This window comes from Hakea prostrata, chromosome 1 (genome assembly GCF_041222555.1).
Source record: "Hakea prostrata isolate BN-2017 chromosome 1, UWA_Hpros_2, whole genome shotgun sequence".
NCBI classification, from domain to species: domain Eukaryota; kingdom Viridiplantae; phylum Streptophyta; class Magnoliopsida; order Proteales; family Proteaceae; genus Hakea; species Hakea prostrata.
Genome location: NC_142600.1, coordinates 36,096,117 through 36,117,553, shown reverse-complemented (window position 1 = coordinate 36,117,553; position 21,437 = coordinate 36,096,117). Strand labels below are relative to the sequence as shown.

Sequence of the window (21,437 nt, the reverse complement as noted above, 5' to 3'; positions counted from 1 at the left end):
GATCTTGTGTGGTGGATATGGGTGGTAATTGGGATGAACACCTAGCTTTGGTTGAGTTTGCCTATAACAACAGTTATCAAGCAACAATAGGCATGGCTCCATTCAAGGCTTTGTATGGCAAGTACTTGTAGGACACCTTTGTACTGGACTGAGACAGTGAAAGAAAAGTCTTAGGTCCTGAGAGATGATTGAAGCTACGAGTGCTATGGTAGATATGATAAGAGAAAGGATTAAGTCTGCCCAGTCAAGACAGAAATCTTATGCTGATAAGAGAAGGACCGATTTGGAATTTCAAGTGGGAGAGAAAGTCTTTCTGAAGGTTTCACCAATGAAGGGTGTGATGATATTCAATGTTAAGGGAAAGCTTAGCCCTCGTTACATTGGACCTTTCGAGATTTTGGAAAAGGTTGGACCTGTTGCGTATCGATTAGCATTACCTCCGCCTCTTGCAGGTGTTCACAATGTGTTTCATATTTCGATGCTCCGAAAATACATAGAGAATCCGGAACACATTTTGCAGCAAGCACCCGAAGGACTTAGTGCTGATTTGACCTATGATGAAGAACCGGCCGAAATCTTGGATAGGAAGGACAAGCAGCTGCGGAATCGCACCATCCCTTTGGTGAAGATTCGGTGGAAGAACCATACCCCTGAAGAAGCTTCTTGGGAGAAGGAAGAAGATATGAAGGAGAAGTTTCCTTACCTCTTTGGAAGCACAGTACGCTTTCAATTTCGGGGACGAAATTTCTTTAAGGGGGGGAGAATGTAAAACCCAGCCCTAACCTTGACCCGGAAACCTTGTTATTTGTAGGTCCGATGACCCGAAGTAAAGTAAGAAGTCAGCTTTGGGCCATACCAGTGGAGGACTTGGTGTCTGGCTTTGAATCCATGAAAGTTGATGATGAAGTTCTATTTATGGAAACTGAATCTTGATGAAGATCTGATTAGTTGATGGACTTGGAGTGCTCTCTACCTATTAGGTAAGTCACTTGACATGTGTGCAGAACCCCTTTAGGATTGGATTTGATCTGGGCCTTCAATTCCCTGTTTTGGTCTTGCTGTCAGCATTGGTCGACTAATTGGTCGATCGGGCCATCGACCAATCCACTCGACCAATGAGTGTTGTCTTTGGCAATTAGGTTGTTCTTGCTCTATTTAAGTCCAATCTCGAGTCCACTTCGTATTTGCTGCCTCCAAACTCTCTGGAACGAACCAAAGACCTCTGCAAGTCATCTCTCTTGCATCCTTGGTGTTTTCTTGACGGATCTTCATCGAAACTCTTCTTTTTGCATCAAAAGGTATGTCTACTCTCTCTTCTTCTCCTCCATCTTTGTTTTTCTTTCCTTTTTGAGTTGAGACAGTAGAAGAGATGCTGCATTCTCTGTTGCAAACATCTCTAAGCATGTTCTCATGATCATCCTAAGGATTTGAGGCTAGAACAATGATCTTAACCATGATCATTGCAAGCTTCTGAAGGAATCATGATCAAACCATGATCTAATCTTTGTTAAACTTCTGATTTGAATTCTGATCTCTTTGAATCTTCTATATTGATCATATTAGTAGTTAATTACTGTGTTTTCCTTCCATGATCCATAATCTATAAATTTCTAGTTGTTCTCTTCCACCTTACTATGTGTTCTTCATGATGCATGGTAGTTACATATATGGTAGGTTTTATTTCCTTATTTAGATTTATGCTTCTAAGCCTTGTTCCTTGAAGATCTAAGTATGTTTTCATGATACCTTTACCTGAAGCAATGATCCATCCTCCTATTGTTCTTGTCTTTGATTTCTATTTCGAATTCATCAAGATCCATGGTTGATTTAATTATGGTAACTTTTTGTTTCCTAATTTGGATCTTGATATCTTGATTTGATTGGTGTTTTGAGGTCCCCTATATGTTAGAATACTACTGATGTAGTCTACCCCTTGATTAGTACCCTTTTGAACCACCAAATTCGAATTTCATATCTTAAAACTCTGTTTTTTTTGGGCTACTGTCTGCATTGGTCGACTGATTGGTCGACTGGGCCAGTCGACCAATCCACTCGACCAATGAGTACAGCAACTCCAGAATTGGTCTGTGTTGGATGTTTTGGTATCTTTTCTGTTAGGGATCTTTCCTAATATGTTGTATATATTTGTTTAGGACCTTCTTCTCAAGTTTGCCAAGATCTTACTTGATTTCTTAGGATTCCTTTGCGAGTTATAAAAGGTAAGGATGGTTATTTCCTTAATTACATAGATAGCATGAATCTAGTTTCTATATTTGAATATCATAGATATGATTCCTAAATTAGATTCTTACAATGATATACTACTGTTGCATAACTTTGATTACAGTAGCATTACTTATTCATATTAAATTGATTCATGTATGATTTACTTACCAATGTTATACAAGTGATTGTAATTATTGATTTCTTTCCATATATGAAGTTACCATATATGTGATGATATGAACTGATGCATGTGTATGCTTAAGTATGGTTTGGAAAGGAGAGGTGTCCTTTTGACACTTCTGTCCTTGGACTACTACGGGAATATTATGGGATGTTTCCGGAGATGCCCTCTGGACACCTTCCTAAACTGTTGGATGACATATCTAGGATTGTCTAGTAGTGTTTGGCTAGGATGTCCTGTTATGTCAGACCCTAATCGGAGGGGTATTGAGACCGAACGACCCGTGGTAGCAATGGGGATTCATGGGCGCTCAAGACCGGTAACCAACCCGTGAGAGGACAGGAATCACATTGTGGGGGCCATTTATTGGTAGGGTTGCATATGGTTAGACTTGGGCTCATGGGCGCTTAAGACCGGTAACCAACCCGTGAGAGGACGTGAGAGCTTCCCGTTTACCATATGTGGATGATCAATAGGGTTGATGAGTCCGTAGTCAGGGACTATGAGGACTCTAGTGTGAAGGATACCGGAAAGGATCGTCAGGGACGAGGAATGGAAGTATCTGGATCTGACTTGATGTAACTAAGTAGAAGACTTGCATTTGGCTAGGTTTTACCCTGACATGCGCCAGTACTTATAACAAATGGTTGTGAGAGTGTGTGTTGACTTAACCCCTGCCATGGTTTGTCCTGAGGGATGAAGGACCCATTACCAATCGGCTGCTCAAGACCGGTGAAATGATCCGTGAGAGAATCCAAGATATCTTAAATGGTTGAGGATGTGAGTGGACTTTCCTAAAGAAGTACGGTGCTATGACTTAAAGCATGTCTGCCAATAGAGACCAGCATACATAGAGTTAGATTCATTCATTCATTGCTTGTCTCATATCATATTGCATTCATGATTGTTCTGGAATCCTGCCATTTATGTTATTATGGATTTTTAACTGCCTTACTGAGTTTCTTTGAAACTCATTCCTTTATTGTACAATGTTGTTAGACTATTTGCAGGTACTGAGTACTATGACGGTCCCTATGAAGAAGCGCAAGGCGAAGAGGCATATCTCTAGGAAGGTGATTGCGGTTACCACAATTACTTTGAAGATCCCGCGAGTGGTTATGCTCCGTACGATGCTTAGTCCGACCATTGAGTGGAAGCGTCCTTGTGCCATTTATGAGATTTACACTTATAAGGATGTTGTCTATAAAGTGGAGAACAATTTAGTTACCCAATGTACTAGCTACTGGGATTAGATTTTATTTAGTTTATTCTCTTTAGAGCTACTTTTCCGCTGGTTGTAAAGTGGGATTTTTGCCTCACTTTACTTATCTGTTTGATACTCTGATTATATCTATTATTCTGATTTATTTATGATTCATTCTTTCTTTATTGGTCTATGGTTTATCTTCCGCACTTTTGTTATGGTTGTTCATGATTATGTTATTGTTTATGTGGGAGGTTGATCACTCGATACCTGATCTTCGGGCTATGGATCACACTCTCGGGTATGCCAGATAGGGTACCGGCTGGGAGGGCGTGACAGTGCTGACGATGATGAGCATAGTGAGGATGATGATCAGGGTCATGATGATCAGGGTCATGATGATGCTCCGAGGCATGAGGAGGTTCCCGCTCCACGATTTACTGAGGTCAGAGGCCCATCACACACGACTTCTGAGGCTCCAGATGTGGCTTCCCATCAGTCGTCGATTTACTCTATTCTTGAGAGGATCGAGGCTCGGCAGGAGAGGATGGAGTTACACATGTGCACCCTCAGTGAGAGGTTTGCACGACTGGAAGAGGAGTTCAGATCAAGGAGGGATCAGACAGATCGCAGGAGTCGTTCACCTACATAGACATCACTAGGAAATCAATGAAGTTCCCTATGAAATCAATGAAGTTCAGTTATTTTGTCTATATTATTGTGTCTTATTCATGAGTCAAATTATGTTTCCATACTTTGGTTTCTAGTCCAGGTTATCTATTATTCACTTCTAGGAGCACTTGAGTCACTTTCGGATCTGTGATTCGGAATGTTCCGTCACCGTTTCTGTGGTCGGGGTTCCACTTGATCTTGGGCTCTGATACCAATCTGTCACATCCACCCAGCCGGTACCCCATTTGAAATACCCGGGATGTGATCCACAGTCCAAGGATCAATGATCTGAGGTCCATGCCTCCCACATACATGGTAACACAATCATGAACAGTAATAATCAATGGTAAAAACAACTAATATCAAGTATCATGAATAAGACAAGATTAACTAAATCAGAGTGCGGAACATAGATAATAAATAAGGTATGATCAAAATCATAAAGGGTGAGAAGGTATGGTAGTCACCCTCTCAGAGCAGCGGAAAAGTATTAAATCAAGTTAGTTACATATCCAAATTTGCACAAAAGGAATGAGTTCGAAGAACTCAGCAAGGAAGTTATTCCATAATTAGAAACCATACACATTCAGAACATATAATAATGCAATGTGATATGGAACATATGATGCAGATATGAGCCTAACTCTATGAATGCTGGTCTCTAAGGTAGACATGCTTTAAGTCATAGCACCGTACTTCTCTGAGTCGTCAGTCACTCTCCCATTTCCATATCGTGGGAATGCCCGGGGAAGATCGGTAAAGTCATCAAAAACCATGGTAAGGGGATCAGTCACCGCTCTCTCACATCACCATTTGGTCAAGTACTGGCGCATGTCACAGTAAAGCCTAGCCCAATGCAAGTCATCTACTCAGTCGGTCAAGTCAGATTCAAATACGTCCATTCCTCGCCCCCGGCGATCCTTTCCGGTATCCTTCACACTAGAGTTAGCGAAATCCCGGATTTCGGACTCATCAACCCTATTGGTCATCCACATATAGTAGACGGGAAGCTCTCACGTCCTCTCACGGATTGGTTACCGGTCTTGAGCGCCCGTGAGCCCAAGTCTATCCATATGCAACTCTACCAATAAATGGCCCCTTTCAGGTATCCGTAGCATGGTTTATGTCCCCTACCGGATTGGCTACCGGCCTAGAGCGCCCATCCAACCATACACTACCACGGGTTGTTCGGTCTCAATGCCCTTCCGATTCGGGTCTGACACAACAAGGATGAACCTAGCCACACAACTAGACACTCCTATGTATGTCATCCAATAACTCGGGAGAGTGTCGATAGGCACCATCGGAGAACATCCCATACTATTCCTTCCGATGCCCAAGGACAGAAGTGTCAGTAGGACACCTTCCAATCCCAAGTCATACGTAAACAATCACACATCAAATCTCATCATTTCTCATGCATCCAATGCGTATTCATAATAGTACTCAAATCATGATATTGAAACGAATCATTATAAACATAAGCAAATCAAAATGATAGAGTAACACAACAAATGTATAAAGATTTAAATGTTACTGTTCTAACACATATGTAACAGTATCATAATGATTGAAAGAAATTTAGGGATTTCACTCTTTGAATAAAGCATAGTTCAATATTTGATGACTTATATGTTTATGGATATAACCATCCTTACCTTGGATGAGTTGATGATGAATTGAGAATACCAAGAATAGTCCAATAGAAGTGTTAAGGCCCTAAACAAACATCAATAATAAGTTAGAAAAGAAGTCGGGAAGATCGGATGTCATTTGAGTCAAAACTGACCAAGGTTGCTGTCAGCAACAACTTTGGTCGATGGTCTTGGTCGATGGTATCGACAAAAATGATCGACCAAAATAGTCCTCGGGCAGAATAGTGGATTTTGGGGATTTTGGTCCGAAATGAGTCTTCCGGTGTTCGGATCAATCTGAAACTTGGAGGCATACTTAACAACAGTAGTAGGACACTATAAATCAAGGAATTAACCCAATCCAATGGTCTAATTAAAAAGCCCCAATTTGAGCTATCAAGTTCAAGTGATAAACATCATGGCATGAGTTGGAATTGATTGCATTGATGAGGAATAGCATGCAATAGCTAGAGGAACTAATAGAAATTCGATTGGAATCATATGGCAATGTTAAACATGAACATAATACACTCTATAGCTCAGTTTGATATCAAATGGTATGATGTTAATAGGTAAATCATGGAATACATATGCTAGGCATGAGATATAAGCATTAGCATCAATGAATGGCTAAGGGAATCATGAATTGAGCATGAGTAGGCACTTGGAGTGATGGTTGCAAGGTTGCAGCACCATTCCAAATGTCCCATCAGCAAGATGACAATAGAAAAGAGTAGGAAATGGTAGGGTAGAGAGTGGAATGAAGAGTCATACCTTAGTGTGGAAGATGAAGACAAGAATCAATGATAAACTAAGTGTCTTTGATGAGATACCATTCACACTAACCAAGGAGCTGCTTTGGGAAGCTCTCCCCACGTTCCTAGGTGAGAAAAATGATTGCAAAAGGCTCAAGGCTCAAGGCTCGAGGTCATATTAAATAGAAAAGGAATATTTCATGGAATCATTAACTTGGCAGACTGAGACATTTTGGTCGATGGTCCTTGGTCGATGGTATCGACCAAAATGATCGACCAAAATGTTTTCAGCAGAAAACTCAGGTTTAGAACAACAACTTCAAGTAGGGATTTGGAAGGCTATACAAGGTCAAATTGAGTGAGGTTTTCTTCCACAATTCAATCAAGAAGTCTAGTATTGGGGAATACCTTCGGATTGTGCACAGGAGGTCATTTGGTACATCAACCATATTAATCTTCTCCGATGCGCAGACTTTCCTTAAACACTGACAATGCATTTAAGCAAGGGGTATCATTGTCAATGTCCATGGGTTTGGTCTCCAAATCATGATCATCAATCAGGATGGTCCATAAATCTCTTCTTCCACCGCTTCGGGTCCTCGGACCTGAATACAACAGTGGATCCGGGTCAGGGTCAAGGTTAGAATAGGGCTGGATATTACATAAACCCTAGCCATGGTGATAGTCCGAGAGGGGTGCCTTGACCCCTTACCTGGGATCTCAAGACCGGTAACCAACCCGTGAGAGATCAGAGTGACGATACCTTCCTAAAGGAGGCTGGTGTTCCATCTTAATGCGTGTCCACCATTAGAGACTAGCATCTGTTAGAGTTAGTTGCATCCTTGCATATTGTCTTATATCATATTGCATCATGCTTTGTCCTTAAATTGGATTGTAATTGTGAAATCCAGCCCAAACCTAGCCTGAGATACCCTATTTTTTTTGGGATAAAGAAAGACTTGTTTAATGTTAGACCTTGAAGTTGGACCTTGATTTCAATGTTGTTATCCTTGAAAGCCTTAGGAGGCCATGTCCGGCCTTATCCTTACCCTGGACCCGGCCCGAAATTGTATTGTCTGTAGATCCAATGACCTGAAGTGGTGGGAGAAGTCCTTGTGGACCCTTTTGGTTGATGATTTGGTGTCGGAGCCCAAGCCCATGGACATTGACGATGATGCCCCTCACTTGAGAGCATTGTCAGTGTTAGTTTTGAATCTACGCACCGAAGAGGGGTGAATTAGTTGAAATACCTAATGAACTTCTGTGCCCAATCCGAAAGTATTTCCCGAAACTAGACTTCTTGATGGACTTGTAGGAGAAAACCTCACTCAATTTGACTTTGTATAGCCCTCCGAATCCACATCCGAAGTTGTTGAACTATTCCTGAAAATTCTGTTGAAACTATTGTTGGTCGATACCCATCAACCCAAGGTATCGACCAACAAGCCTAGATTCGAATAAAAAGGTGCTTTTTGGATATTCCTTCCTCCTTTTAAGTGAAACCTCGAACCTAAATCATTATTTCACTTATTTCAACATCTAAGAAAGTGGGAAAGCTCCTCTAAGCCTCCTCCTTGGCTTGGGTGTTGATCTTCTTCAAGAATCCTTTGTCTCTCTTCTCAAATTTCATCTACAAGGTATGTGTTCTCTCACTTCTCTCTATTCTACTCCTATCTACTTTTGTCTTGTACCGAGTTCGTGAAGAAGGTACTGCAACCTTGCAACCACCTCTTCTACAAGCTCTCTTGGGTTGATTAAACCTCTCTTCATTCTTTCCATGCTATGTTTCTTATACTTGATGTTCTTGCTTTCTTATTTTGATTTCCTCTTCATGGAAACATGAGTTCATCTTCTTAATCTGATTTTCTTTAGCAAATATGTCTGATTATATGTTAGTAATTGTCTATATTCTACTGCTCATCATTCTATTAATTGAATTCCTAAGTTCTCTTGCAATTTCAATTGATTCCATTGAAGAACATGATTCTTGCAAGTTTGAACCTAGGACCTCAATTTGGGGGTTTTCAATTTGACCATTGGATCATGTTAATTCTTGCTTCATAGCCTGCTGCTACTGTTCCTAGCATTCCCTCCAAGTTTCGTATCGATCCGAGACCCGGAAGACCAATTTTGAGCCAAAACCCAAAAATCCCATTTGCTGTCCAAGACTCTGTTGGTCGATACCATCAACCCAATGTATCAACCAACAGTGTTGCTGTCAACAACTTTTGCCAAGTTTTGATTCGTTCGATCTCCGATTGTTTTGATTTCTTCTCTAATCCTTCATGTATGTTTGTTTAGGGCTTTAAGACTATAATTGGACCATTCTCTTGTGACTTCGGATCATCTTCTTCACAATTTGAGGTAAGGACGGTTATTGCCATATAACATAGACTGTATGACTTTTACACTGTTGTTGGTAACTTAGTAGACTTAACTTATTAGTTGATTTTAGAAATCATATGACTACTGTAGTTACCTTATGACAGTAGCACCATGCTTAATTACTTGGTTTATCATGTTTACTTATTCTTGTCATTTATTTTTACACTGTATTATGAGATGTTATGACATGTTTTCAATATGATAATGTATTGTTGATATGTAATGGATGGAAATAAGCATGTGATTGCTTAGATATGATTTGGGACTGGGGAGTGCCCTACTGGTACTTCTGTCCTCGGACATCGGAGGGAACAGTATGGGATGTTCTCCGAAGATGCCCATCGACGCTTTCCTGGATCATTGGATGACATACATAGGACTTGTCTTATGGTGTTTGGCTAGGATGTCCCTGTCGTATCAGACCCGAATCGGAAGGGCATTGAGACCGAACGACCCGTGGTAGTAGTGTGGATTTGTGGGTGCTCAAGACTAGTAACCACCCCGTGAGAGGACATAAATCACATTGCGGATACCCGAAAGGGGCCATTTATTGGTAGGGTTGCAAATGGCTAGACTTGGGCTCACGGGCGCTCAAGACCGGTGAAATGATTCGTGAGGGGACGTGAGAGCTTCCCGTCTACTATTTGTGGATGACCAATAGGGTTGATGAGTCCGGTGGGTAATATCCGTGACTCTAGTGTGAAGAATACCAGAAAGGATCCCGAGAGGGGAGGAATGGACGTATCTGGAACTGACATGATATGACTATGTAGATGACTTGCATTGGGCTAGGCTTTATCTTGACATGCGCCAATACTTAGACCAAATGGTGATGTGAGAGAGTGGTGACCGAAACCCCTAACCATGGATTTGTCCGAGAGGGATGCAGGACCCAATTCCCCCCGGTGATGAGTGATTGAGACTACCTAAAGAAGTATGGTGCTATGACTTAAAGCATGTCTACCATAGAGACCAACATACTTAGAGTTAGATTCATGTTTGCATCATATGTCTCATATCATATTGCATCATGCTATGCTGTGCATCATATGATTTATGTTATTATGGAATAACTTTCCTTGCTGAGTTCTTTTGAACACACTCCTTTTTGCAACATATTTGTTAGACTTTTCTGCAAGTACTACTACTGTTGACTGTGACGATCAACACTTTGAGGACTAAGTTGGTGACTCATACCACTTTGGCTACGGTGACTACATCGGTGAAGGCTATCAGTTCAAGACTCATATTTGTCAGGAGTAGATCCGACCTGGCTTAGTTTCTTATGATTATGTTATTAAGGAGACATTGTATAAGTTAGAAGAAACTATAACTTAGTTGCTTACCTTGTTACGTTTATAAAAGTAGTATGTTAATATGATTTACTTCTGGAAATCAAAGCTTATCGGATGCAAAGTAAAGTGAAATCTAATAATCAACTTCTAAATTATTTGAAGTTATTTATATTGTTTCTTAGAGTAATGAATATGAATTATTAGAAAATTTGCTTTTTTAAGTATGAAAATTTCCCTTCCCTTCCTTCAATTTCATTGCAACCAGACAAATTGACCATCAAAGATTGAATATTTAGTAAGAAATTAAATTTCAATATATTGAACTTTGAATCAAGTCAAAGAGAAGTAGTAATATAGGCAGGTAGTTATGTTTTAATGGAGAAGGTGTCATATGCTTTTCTCCTTCCATAGTTTCTCCTTTGCTGAGGTACTTGAACCAAACACAACTACATACTCCAGCTTGAGGAATCACTCTTTAAAAGCAATACATAAGAAGCCAAGTACACAGATGTACGAGAATCAAAATTGAATGGACTCAAAAACACGGACTTGGCATTTGAACACCCGAGGCAACCCCTTTTGCATTCTCACAAACAGAGGTGCTGTCACCATCACTTGATTTCAAATCAATATCAACGAGCTGTACTCCTTCGCATGGTACGGCTTCACTACATATGAGGGTAACTGCATCCTTGGTGGCAGACGTACCCTTGATGTTCTTGAAATGAATGTCTGTGAGCTTCACACGTGAAGGCTGTGCATTGGGTAGGGTTAATAAATGCCATTAGTAATCTTAGAGACAAGGTTTACAAAGCCAATATATAATTACCAGCCTTCAAGTGAAAAAGACGAGGTAGAGCAATCAGGATCCTCTCCTATGACCTGATCGACCTACCTCCCTTCTATCAAACACAAAAGGGGATGGTTATATGAACATACTTATGCCAACCTAGACAAGGTGAGCTCACAAACGAAGTCTAATTGGGTGGGGAGCATATATGTATTAACTTGATGAAAAGAGAGTGGTTCTAACAAAGTGCTAATTGTGCTTGGAGAGAGATTGTCAATGACTCTGTACAATCAAATTGGGTAGTATTTTGTTGATGTCACATTATTTTACTCATTGGGCTCATCGAACTTACCGAGGAGTCACAGTGGTTCTTGTCACAATATTCTTGGTTGATGATGATGGGGTTTTTCACATTTTTCATGATAAGATCCTCAAATATAACATTAGAAACTTTGTTGTCTTCTGATGCTGGCCATGTTTTGATCCGGACGCCATTGTCAGTTCCAGTAAAAGTACAACTCTTCACTGTGATACCGTTCACTTCCTTTTCATTTTGATATCTCCCAAGGCTTCCCAAGCTGCAAAACAAAGAACAAAACTTGGAGAAAGCCGTTTGAAACAATTTTCATCATCCCTCCTTTTCTTGTTTCTGTTTTTTTTACGGCGGAGGGGGCTTTTAGATTTAACCCAACCGTAGGAGCCTTAATCAAATACCTAGCCCTGCGTACCCCTGCTAGGGCCAAGCTTAAACTTGACCCAGACCAACCCTAGTAGAGTTTTCCCAACAACTGCCCACCCCTAGTTCACCTTGATTTTCATGCGCCCATTTAGTCATGGAACTTGCAAACCCATTGCATCCTACTAGGGCTAAGCCCAAGCTTTAATGCACATAAAATCATGGAAATAGCAAAGCTCATCAAAGCCCATTTATATCAAGCACATGCTTTATATATGATGAACCTAGCCCACACCTAACTTCAAATACAGGCCCGATCTAATCCTATTTGGCTCAGGGTGCTTGTGCTAGTTGCTTTTTCTCTGACACCCCTTTATTGTTTTAGATCTGATGTATTAATTACTAGGATATTTATCAAAGTATTTAGGCATGATTAATATGTCATTACCTGATGCCATGACCTGGTCCACAATTCACATTGGAGACTAAAATGTTGGAAGTTCCATCTCCGACAGAAACACAATCATCACCGGTTCCAATATTACTGTTAGTAACAGTGATGCCGGATGAGTCGCCGATGTGCACACCGTCAGTGTTTCGGCTCGTCGCAGGGGCTTGGATATTGATATCATGGACGGTAAAGTCACTGCTTTCAACAATACCTATGTGAAAAGCCTTACTGTTGATTAAAGTGATGCCGCTTAATGATCCGCCGGTAATTGCAAAAAGGCGCAAGGTCTGCAACAAAAGCGAAAGTTCGAAAAGGGAAACAAATATTAAGGATCCAATTGTTTCCATGTAAAAATACAATAACTCACTGATTCAGCCATTTTGCAGTTTGAATTGCCAGTGTGAACACAACCACTGCCCCAAGAGGCTTCTCCTTGACCATCCAGAGATCCAGTTCCGGACCCAGTGATATCCAGCTCGTTTAGACTATCAAATGTGATCCATGACTCGGTAGATCCCGAGGAAGTTGGAGCTATTAATTTGCCGCTTATCTCAACACGAGGAGATTTCTTGTTTCCACAAGGACCACTAAACATGATTGAAGTAAGAAAGTAGTCACCTTTTGGGACCAAAAGGCTGGATGGTTCAGTAGATTTACATGCAGCGGCCCATGCATTAAGGAAGGCCTTATTATTATTTGTTTTCCCGTCGCCAACTGCTCCATACTTGGTGACATCAAACACTATACCCTGTGAATCATCACCTGGTGGCGGCCCGAAAGCATCTCTCGGTGCAGATGCTGGTGATGGCGTTCCAGTCGGAGTTTCACCTTTCGAGGTTCCATTTTTATGTTTTGATTTGAGAAGCCGAGTTTCAATAGTTCTTGCTTTAGCCACCCATAGAAGGAAGCCTAGTAAACATATTAACATAAGAAGCCTGCCTGAATCCATCGTTGATTTCTCCTAAGCAAATAAAGACTCAAACACAAGTGAGAAAGGCAAACGAGCTATGATCATAAACAAGGATCAGGCAGAGCCTTAGAGACCTTGCTTGGGATGAGAGGTTTGGTTGATACGAACTCCAACAGATGTCTAGTGGACTTCGTTCAAGTTGTAACGCTTGTGGGAGGGAGTTGATATTTATGCTCTGAATTTCCATCCTTATTTGGGATTTACACGTGAATTTAGCGAGAGAGATCTTAACTCACTGTTCTTGTTATTATTAACTGTGCGGTAAGAAATCCACATTCAAATAGGGATCGGCTGCCCTTTTCTTTAGGAAAAAGAATGAGAGGAAAAAAAAAGAGAGTAGGTAATTGGTTCTTTGGCTTGTTAGTTTGGTTATGCTGTTTCGCAATTTGTTTTTCTCTCTTTTTGAGTGAGTGGAAAGTTTTCTTAAAGAAGGTTCTTGGTCAGGGGATTCTCCCTCAACTAAGTATACCACTTGATAAGGAACTGGTGAGCGATGGGTGTACTGGGGGAGTTGTTGTTGCCAGTTTGAGTGTTTATTTTTCCTTGTAATCCTTTTTATCCCCTTTCCATAAAGATGTTTTATTTATTTTTTGTAAAGAAAAAAAAAAAAAAAAAAAGAGGATTTGTGTTGGTCTATGGTCAGGCTTTATGTACGGATGATAAATTTAGGAACTTGGATCCGCTATGGTGCTGGAAGGTCACCACATAATGATGTTCAATTTTCAATTATTGTTGATGAATTTAGGGACTGGGTCCTCTATGGTGCAAAGTAGGTCACCAATCTGGCAATTAGGGATTACCCCAATATAGAACCACACACGGAAGAAAGATCCTAAATGTCCACAGAATGATCATTCAACTATTGTATAGAAGAAGCCTTACAAATACTTAGTATTTTTTTTGGTACGACACATGTTCAATATTTTAATTGTTTGTTTTAGTGAATATATTCAATTGTTAAATAGAAGGTTAAGATGATTTTGTTTGGCTTGGGTTTCCCTCTAAGTAGGGGATGGCCCATTACTTGAGTTATCCCATGTGGTTTATGGATGGGCAAGTTCGTTTTTCTCTTAAAAGGTCCAGAGGGGGAGAAATTGCTTGTTTTTGTGGATGAAACAATGAGGGAAGGAATCCCAAAATAGAGAAGAAAGAGCTCAAGTCCCGTTTTTGGGTGTGCCTTGCTCACATGGCATTCAGGACGATGTAGGCCTAGTCTATCGGAAAGCCAACGTAGAGAGCATAGGTGACGTGCGCCTCCATTGGAGAGATCTTGTCTTGGTGCCCTCCTTTAGGCACGAGGTTTCAGCTATCCATGTGTGAGATCACTCTAGCAGATTGAAGCATGCACTTGTCCATCTTAACAGCAGTGCACTCCTCATCACAGAGAGTGGACAAGATCATCCAGTGCTCAATCCAGTATAGTATGTCGTCGAACTCACAGCCTGGTGCATTCCATCTGCTCACACTTGGGACGTAAGGAGGTCCAGTATGTGTGCTAGCAGCCATGTGGAGAAGGTGATGTGGATGTCCCACACCTTGCTCTCTATCACCAATCATTTGTCCTCTTCATCGGCTAGCTTTGATCGTGTCGCTAACCAATCAAAAATAAAATCCTATACTAATCTAGCAAGCAAAAAGTACGGGGTCGAACTATGGGGAACTAAAAGGCTAAGTTACTAAGATTGAATTTAACACAACCTACTTTAAACTAAATCTATTAATTAATGCAAAAACTTAAACTATCAATATGTGAAGATCTTTGGGATTTCGAATCCCCAATGCTTTTCCGTAACCGATATAACTCTACACTTCAAAGTAAATTAGGGATGGTCTTCCTAGATATGCCCTATCTTCGCAAGACTATCGTCCTTCGCAGAAGCTTGGCACGCTTAGTTCGCTGAGCTATAGAACATCTTTGGTCAAACTCAAACACAATCAACTAGAAGAGATAGAACAATCAAATTACTGAAATAAGCATGGTTCATCTACATCCCAAAGAAAAGGAACTAGCTACTCATTATCCCAAAGTTCATAAGAAAAATAAAGATGAAACATAGGGAGAGAGAGAGAGAGAGAGAGAGAGAGAGAGAGAGAGAGAGAGAGAGAGAGAGAGAGAGAGAGAGAGAGAGAGAGAAATGTGGTCTTCTTCTTCAGCAATGAGAGAGATGAGAGACACGTTCGCCGTCTTCTTTTCTTCTCTGTGGCTGGCTTCTCTTTTATGTCTCCCACACACAATGAATCCCCTCTCTTTACCCCTAGATTTGACCTTTATTCGTTTGAATTTTGGAAAAACTCAAAACTATTAAGTTGTAGATATTTTCAATATCGTTCCATAGTATCTTGAGTCACCACAATCCAAGCTCATACGAGAGAGATAGTCCGAAAATACTGAAGGTAGGTCTGTTTACCCGATTTTCAGATTTATTACCAATTTTGTTCCTTAGAGGTCCACCTGTTTCCAATTTGACTAAGATCTCAGTTTTCATGATTTCTTGGGCAGCAAGATTGAATGCCATGATTTAAAATCCACCTTATTTGCCAACTTTACTCCATATTATCTCTAATATCCAAAATCACCTTATTCCTGAAAAATACACAAAAATACTCAATTAGCTCTCTTTAATTAAATAAGTATGGGGAATTAAATCAAATAAATAATGGTAAATGCATGCTTATCAAATACCCCCACACTTGAGTGTTTGCTAGTCCTCGAGCAAAACGAAACAATAAATGCCATACGGGAAATAAATAAAGAAAAACCTAACTCACTTTCATAGGAATCACGGTTGCACTTAGCATGTGCAACAAGCCTTTAAACCCCTAGGTTACCCTAGTGGACGAGTTGTGTCTCGTGAGTGTTTGCAGAGAATATACACACAAAATTCTTAAGTGCTCTTCTAATTATTCTGGCAATAGTAAGAGTAAAAAGACAAATTCCAAGACAAAGACACTCCATTAAAGATTGAAGGGAATATAGGCACCCCCACACTTAAGCTCTTTACACCCTCTCTTGAGCAATTTTGCTGAGGTCCTGCGTAATTAATGCACAGGACCGTCAAGCGACCCGTCCGATATAATCGGACGGCTCGCATCATCCTTCCATTAAAATAATATAAACAGCCTGTTAAAGCAGCTTTTTGGGAACGGGTCGGTCCAATGACGCTAAATTGGTTCGAGTTGGGCGGTTCGAGTTTCTCTTTTGAGTTATACTATATGTTATAAATACGTTTTATAAAACACAACGTACATACAATTGTTTTATACCTTTAGCAAAATACATTTGTATACGATACGAAGTGATTTCAAACCCATGCGCGACAAATACGTTTTCAAATTTGAATCACAAAAGCGTTTGTTTTCTACATCTCGTGTTTCATTTCAAAATCAAAAGCCCCAAATCCATTTTTCATGTTGCAGAGGAGAATTAGAAGACGGAGACGAATTTTCATGGTTATAGCGTTGTTGAAGAAGAAGTTGCAGAGGAGCATTTCCCAGTTTGAGAGGTTCCAGCGTTGTTGAAGAAGAAGTTGTGGAGGAGCATTTCCCAGTTTGATAGCTTACAGCGTTCTTGAAGAAGAAGAAGCGAACCTTAAAGCTTTAGCAGAAGAAGAAGAAGGTTGAAGTAGTGGCTTGAAGAAGAAGAAGCCGTAGTTTGGGTTCTCGTTCCAACGTTCTGCTCTTAAAGAAGAAACACAAAATGGTGCCATTATTCTCTCCTAAAATGCTCCTGGTTTACATTATTCACATCACTTCTTGCTCATTTTGTCATTTACCCTTATTTCAGGAGACGCTGTGAAGGTGAAGAAGAAAAGGAAGACAACGATGGGAGTAAGGTTGGAATCGAGTAGTATGCGGTTGAGTTTTCACTGAGTGGGGAGCTTCTGCTTTTGGACTCTGTGAAAGTAAGATTTACCGGTGGGTTTTCTGTAATGACATTTGATTTATAATATTTCTGTTGAAATCATTATTTTATTATTTGCTTAAGTGTTGAATTTATAGCTTTCCATTCGGTTTCTGATTAGATTGGGTATAGATTTTTTGGCAAAGGTGATTGGATTTGTTCCCAAAGTCTGTTGTACAGGTTGGTTTTGTTGAACACAATAGCTTCACTCGGGCTTTTTATTTTACAAATAGAGAATACGCTGTTTCATATTTTTGGAAATTAATGACATTTCCATTTTTCCTAAACCTATGCATCTTCAAAGACAAACTTTGCATTTCATGATCTCCTTGATTCAAAAAAAAAAAAAAAAAAAAAAAAAAAACCCTGCTTGCCTTATCTGAATTTCTTATGTTGCTCAAATTCTATGGCATAGTCCATTTTCATTTCATCTCTCAAACTTGTGCTCTCAGTTGGATTTCTATGATATTGTTAAACAACCAAAACATAAGTGAGAAGAAAATTTGTTTGAAGCAGTTCCATTGTACAACAATAAGAGGTGAGTAATCAGCACCATTGTTTGTTTATTAATATGTTATACATCATTCGCCTATTTCCTTCTTTTTAGTTGAGCCTATAACCTCCTAAAGCATGCTAACCTAGTGCCATATACTTGTTCAACATTTCAGGCTTTTGATATTTTATTTTTTCCCCATCATTAGTAGTTCTTTCAATGGTGATAGTAGTTGGTTGTAAGTAGAAAGCATTATCTCTATTCTCAATGTCATGGTTATATGCATAGTTTGTATAAACTTTCTGGAAGTAGTGGACAAGAAACAATATGGTTGGTTGTAGGTTTGTCCTAATGGTGGTAAAGAGTGTAATTACAGACATGCTCTTCCTCCTAGATATGTATTAAAATCTGAAATGCAAGTTTTGTTAGAGGAAGAGGCTGAGAGGCTGAGAAGATATCGATTGAGGAAGAGATTAGAGAACCAAGTAGATGGAATATTATTTCTGCCACTAGTTCTACTGTTCTATCCTATAATTTGGATTTTAGTAAACTAGTTCCAAGTAGTGTGATATTTTGGTAGTAGTGTTCAAAACTATGGTTGAGCACTCCCTCTTTGAAACCTTACATTTTTTTGGTGTCTTATGTAAGCTCCAAGGGCTCGAGTCATGTGAATGAGAAGTTGAAATGCGCTCTCAGATTATAAGCCTGACATTGTACTTTGAAATTGAAATTTGATTTCTACTTTCAGGTAAAATATGTTGGAGAATAGTGGGATAATACTTCTGTCTTGTGGCTATTTGCTCTATCATGAGTGCAGTATTATCTGATAGAAGCTTCACTCTTTTTATAATTGAAATATATATTGGTTTTAATTTGTTGGTTTCCTATGACATGTTTTTTTGCATTTAATATGATGTTGTTTTAGCATTGGCTTATTAAAACATTTCATCCATGTTTAAATTAAATGGTTTCGTGCACAGTCAGGAGATAATGTTGTTATAATAATTGGAGATTTATGTTAAATCCAAAGTTGGTCAGGCCTATGTGGTTGTAGGGGCCATTCAATATGATATATATAATTTGATTCTATGGTTTGTACAGACTTGTGGTGGGGAATGATTTTTGAATTAAAAATATAAGTTCCTATAAGCATGTATGGATTAGTATTTTGTGACTTGTGGTGGGGAAGGGAGACATTATATTATCTGTATCATTGCACTGATTTAAGGGTATTGGTTGAAGACTTTTGATGATGTTTGGCAGTTTGTATTGTTTGATCATATTTGTTTTGTTTTGACATAGTTGATCATCAAACTTTGACTTAAGAAAGGGGTTAGTATTGTAGATCTCCATATTTGAGTCACCGTTGTGCTTGATGAGTTGTCAATTTGGTGCAGTTGTGTTATCCTTGTTTAAATCATGGGCGGATGCAATTGTGAAGAGTAGTCTTCCATGTTAATGGAGCAACCCACTCCATTATGCTATTGCGGGCAAGGCAGGATGTTGCTGCTGACTTCAAACACAACAAAAAATCCTGGTCGCAGATTTTATAGGTGCCGAAATGGTGAAAAGCATCCACATTCTTTTATTTGGGTAGATAAGATGTGTGGTAGTGAAGCAGCAGCAACGTACATACATTCTAGAGCTTCAACTTCATATGACAGTGTGAATAGTAAGAAGGAAGTGAGATCGACAATAATATATGACGACCCAGTAGGCAATCAGCTAAATTTGGGTCCTGCATGGCGAGCCCCTACTCATCAACTGCACAATCAGATAGTGTTGGACCGAATCACAATGTTGTATCATATAGTATTGTTCTTATGTGTTTGGGTTTTTTTAGTTTCTTGTTATGTACTTTATTCAGCAAACATGTAAAGGTCGTACTTTTGTGTCAGTACTGTAAGCTAGACAAGAGGACAATGGTCAAGTGGTTGGGTATTACATATTTATTGTTATGTACTGTATCCAATTTTAGTGTCATTTGGCTCATTCTGCTTGTTTGTCGATTCCTTTATTTGGCTGTTCCTTACGGTATGGAAGCTTACGAACATTGAGAGGATACAGGCTAATGGCTACTGATAGTCATCATATCACACTAATGGGTCCAACTAATAGTGAGGTTGCAGATGATTTATTTTGTTCGATCGACCTTGTGACAGCAAGAGTGAGCTGTAGTTCAGGTGACTTTAGGAGCTTAGGCAATCTCATTCTTGGAAGGTCTTATCGCATAATCTAGTATTGTTCTTATGTGTTTGGGTTATTTTTCTTTCTTGTGGTGAGAAGAATTCGTTGAGATCCCTCTGCAGTCACCTTTACCATGCTTCTGTACCCCAGCAAGAAAAGTCATGTGCTCCTACTCTGTCCATGGAACTCCTAACCACCCATAACCCCCAACAAGAAAAGAATTAAAATAGAAAAAAAATTTCCATGACATAGACAGATAATTCTTTGAGGAAGATGAGTTTAGGAAGATGGCAATCCTTTCATGAGACCTATAGTGTACAAATTTACTATTCACTCATATGCTCAGTCAATTTGAGCAACCAACCACTGTAATGCTCAATGAAATTTTAAAATGAAGACTTACATTCATTGTGACCAAGGAAACATATGTCCCTCATTGTTTTATTCAAACTAGTACCACCATCCATATACAAATTCAATGTGGCATTAAAAAAATGTGAAGTATAGTCGCTCATGTATGAGCGCAACATTCTATTCTTGACCAACCGCACATGCTCAGAACGCTAACAACATTCTATTCCAATCATCAGTGGTGGGCTTTGTAAGCCATCTACTTCCTATATAATCAAACAACAAATATGTAAGAATCACTCTTAAATAAAAATATATGAGCAATACAGAAAGAGATCCGTACATGCATTTAGCTTAGTTAATCAATGATCAGCACCCTGACCAATATGCACTGAATTTTGGGAGGAAGGTACATGCTATATAATCCAACAACAAATAGGTAAGAATAACTTTGAAATAAAGCAATACAAAAAGAGATCCCTACTTGCATTTACCTTAGTTGAAGAATGATCAGTAGTTACACCATTTTATACTAAATTTTGGGAGGAATGTACATGCTATATAATTCAACAACAAACAGGCCTAAGATCAATTGTGAAATGAGGTAAAATAGATGTATAATACAAAAGGTGTGTAAATGCATTTACCTGAGTTGACCATGTATTAAAACCTCAGACATTGACAAATAATCAGACTCTGGCAAGGTTATGTCAATGGAGCCCTATCCTTCCACTAGCCTGACAGACCTCTTCTTTTGTGTTTTTTTATGCCAGGGCTTTATTCTTTTTCCTGATCCCCTTTTGTGAGACTCTTTTGGTTTTAACTGTAAATTTCGGTAGTCTTCACCATTTTCTTCCGAGGGATGCTAAGTAGGTTGCACAACGTCTACATCTTCGAGCTCTTTGAGAATCCCATTTACATGCTTATATAATATGTTATAACCAACTTCCGTTTCACAGGCTTGGTTAATTACTTTCAAACATGTCGGAGTAATCAACCTACTTCGCTATAAGCAATTTAATTTCCCATCAATGTCATTCCTTGCCTCCCCTTCTCTTCCTGTTCTCACAAGTGATGTTAATTCTCGGACTGATCTTCTCCATCTCATCAAAAAATATTTGTTTGGGATGCACATGAGTTGGTGAAAATTGAGCACCCTTAAGATATGGACACAAAGGATCCCAACAGTCTCAAATTTCTTACAACTACATGTTAGGCTTTCTTCTACTGTATTACGCAATACTGTGTATGCCTTACCTGTATAGG

The 21,437-nt window shown here is 39.5% G+C and overlaps 1 protein-coding gene across 1 annotated transcript; it reads right to left on the bottom strand.

Annotated features, from left to right (window-relative positions):
* Positions 1 to 10,887: 10,887 nt before the first annotated feature.
* On the bottom strand, positions 10,888 to 13,218 carry LOC149028869 (exopolygalacturonase-like). Its single transcript, XM_089167426.1, has 4 exons — positions 12,637 to 13,218; positions 12,267 to 12,556; positions 11,495 to 11,720; positions 10,888 to 11,106 (listed from the first exon to the last, which is right to left on the bottom strand). Exons 1-4 carry the CDS (start codon positions 13,216 to 13,218, stop codon positions 10,888 to 10,890), a joined length of 1,317 nt encoding a protein of 438 aa, XP_089023552.1.
* Positions 13,219 to 21,437: the final 8,219 nt, after the last annotated feature.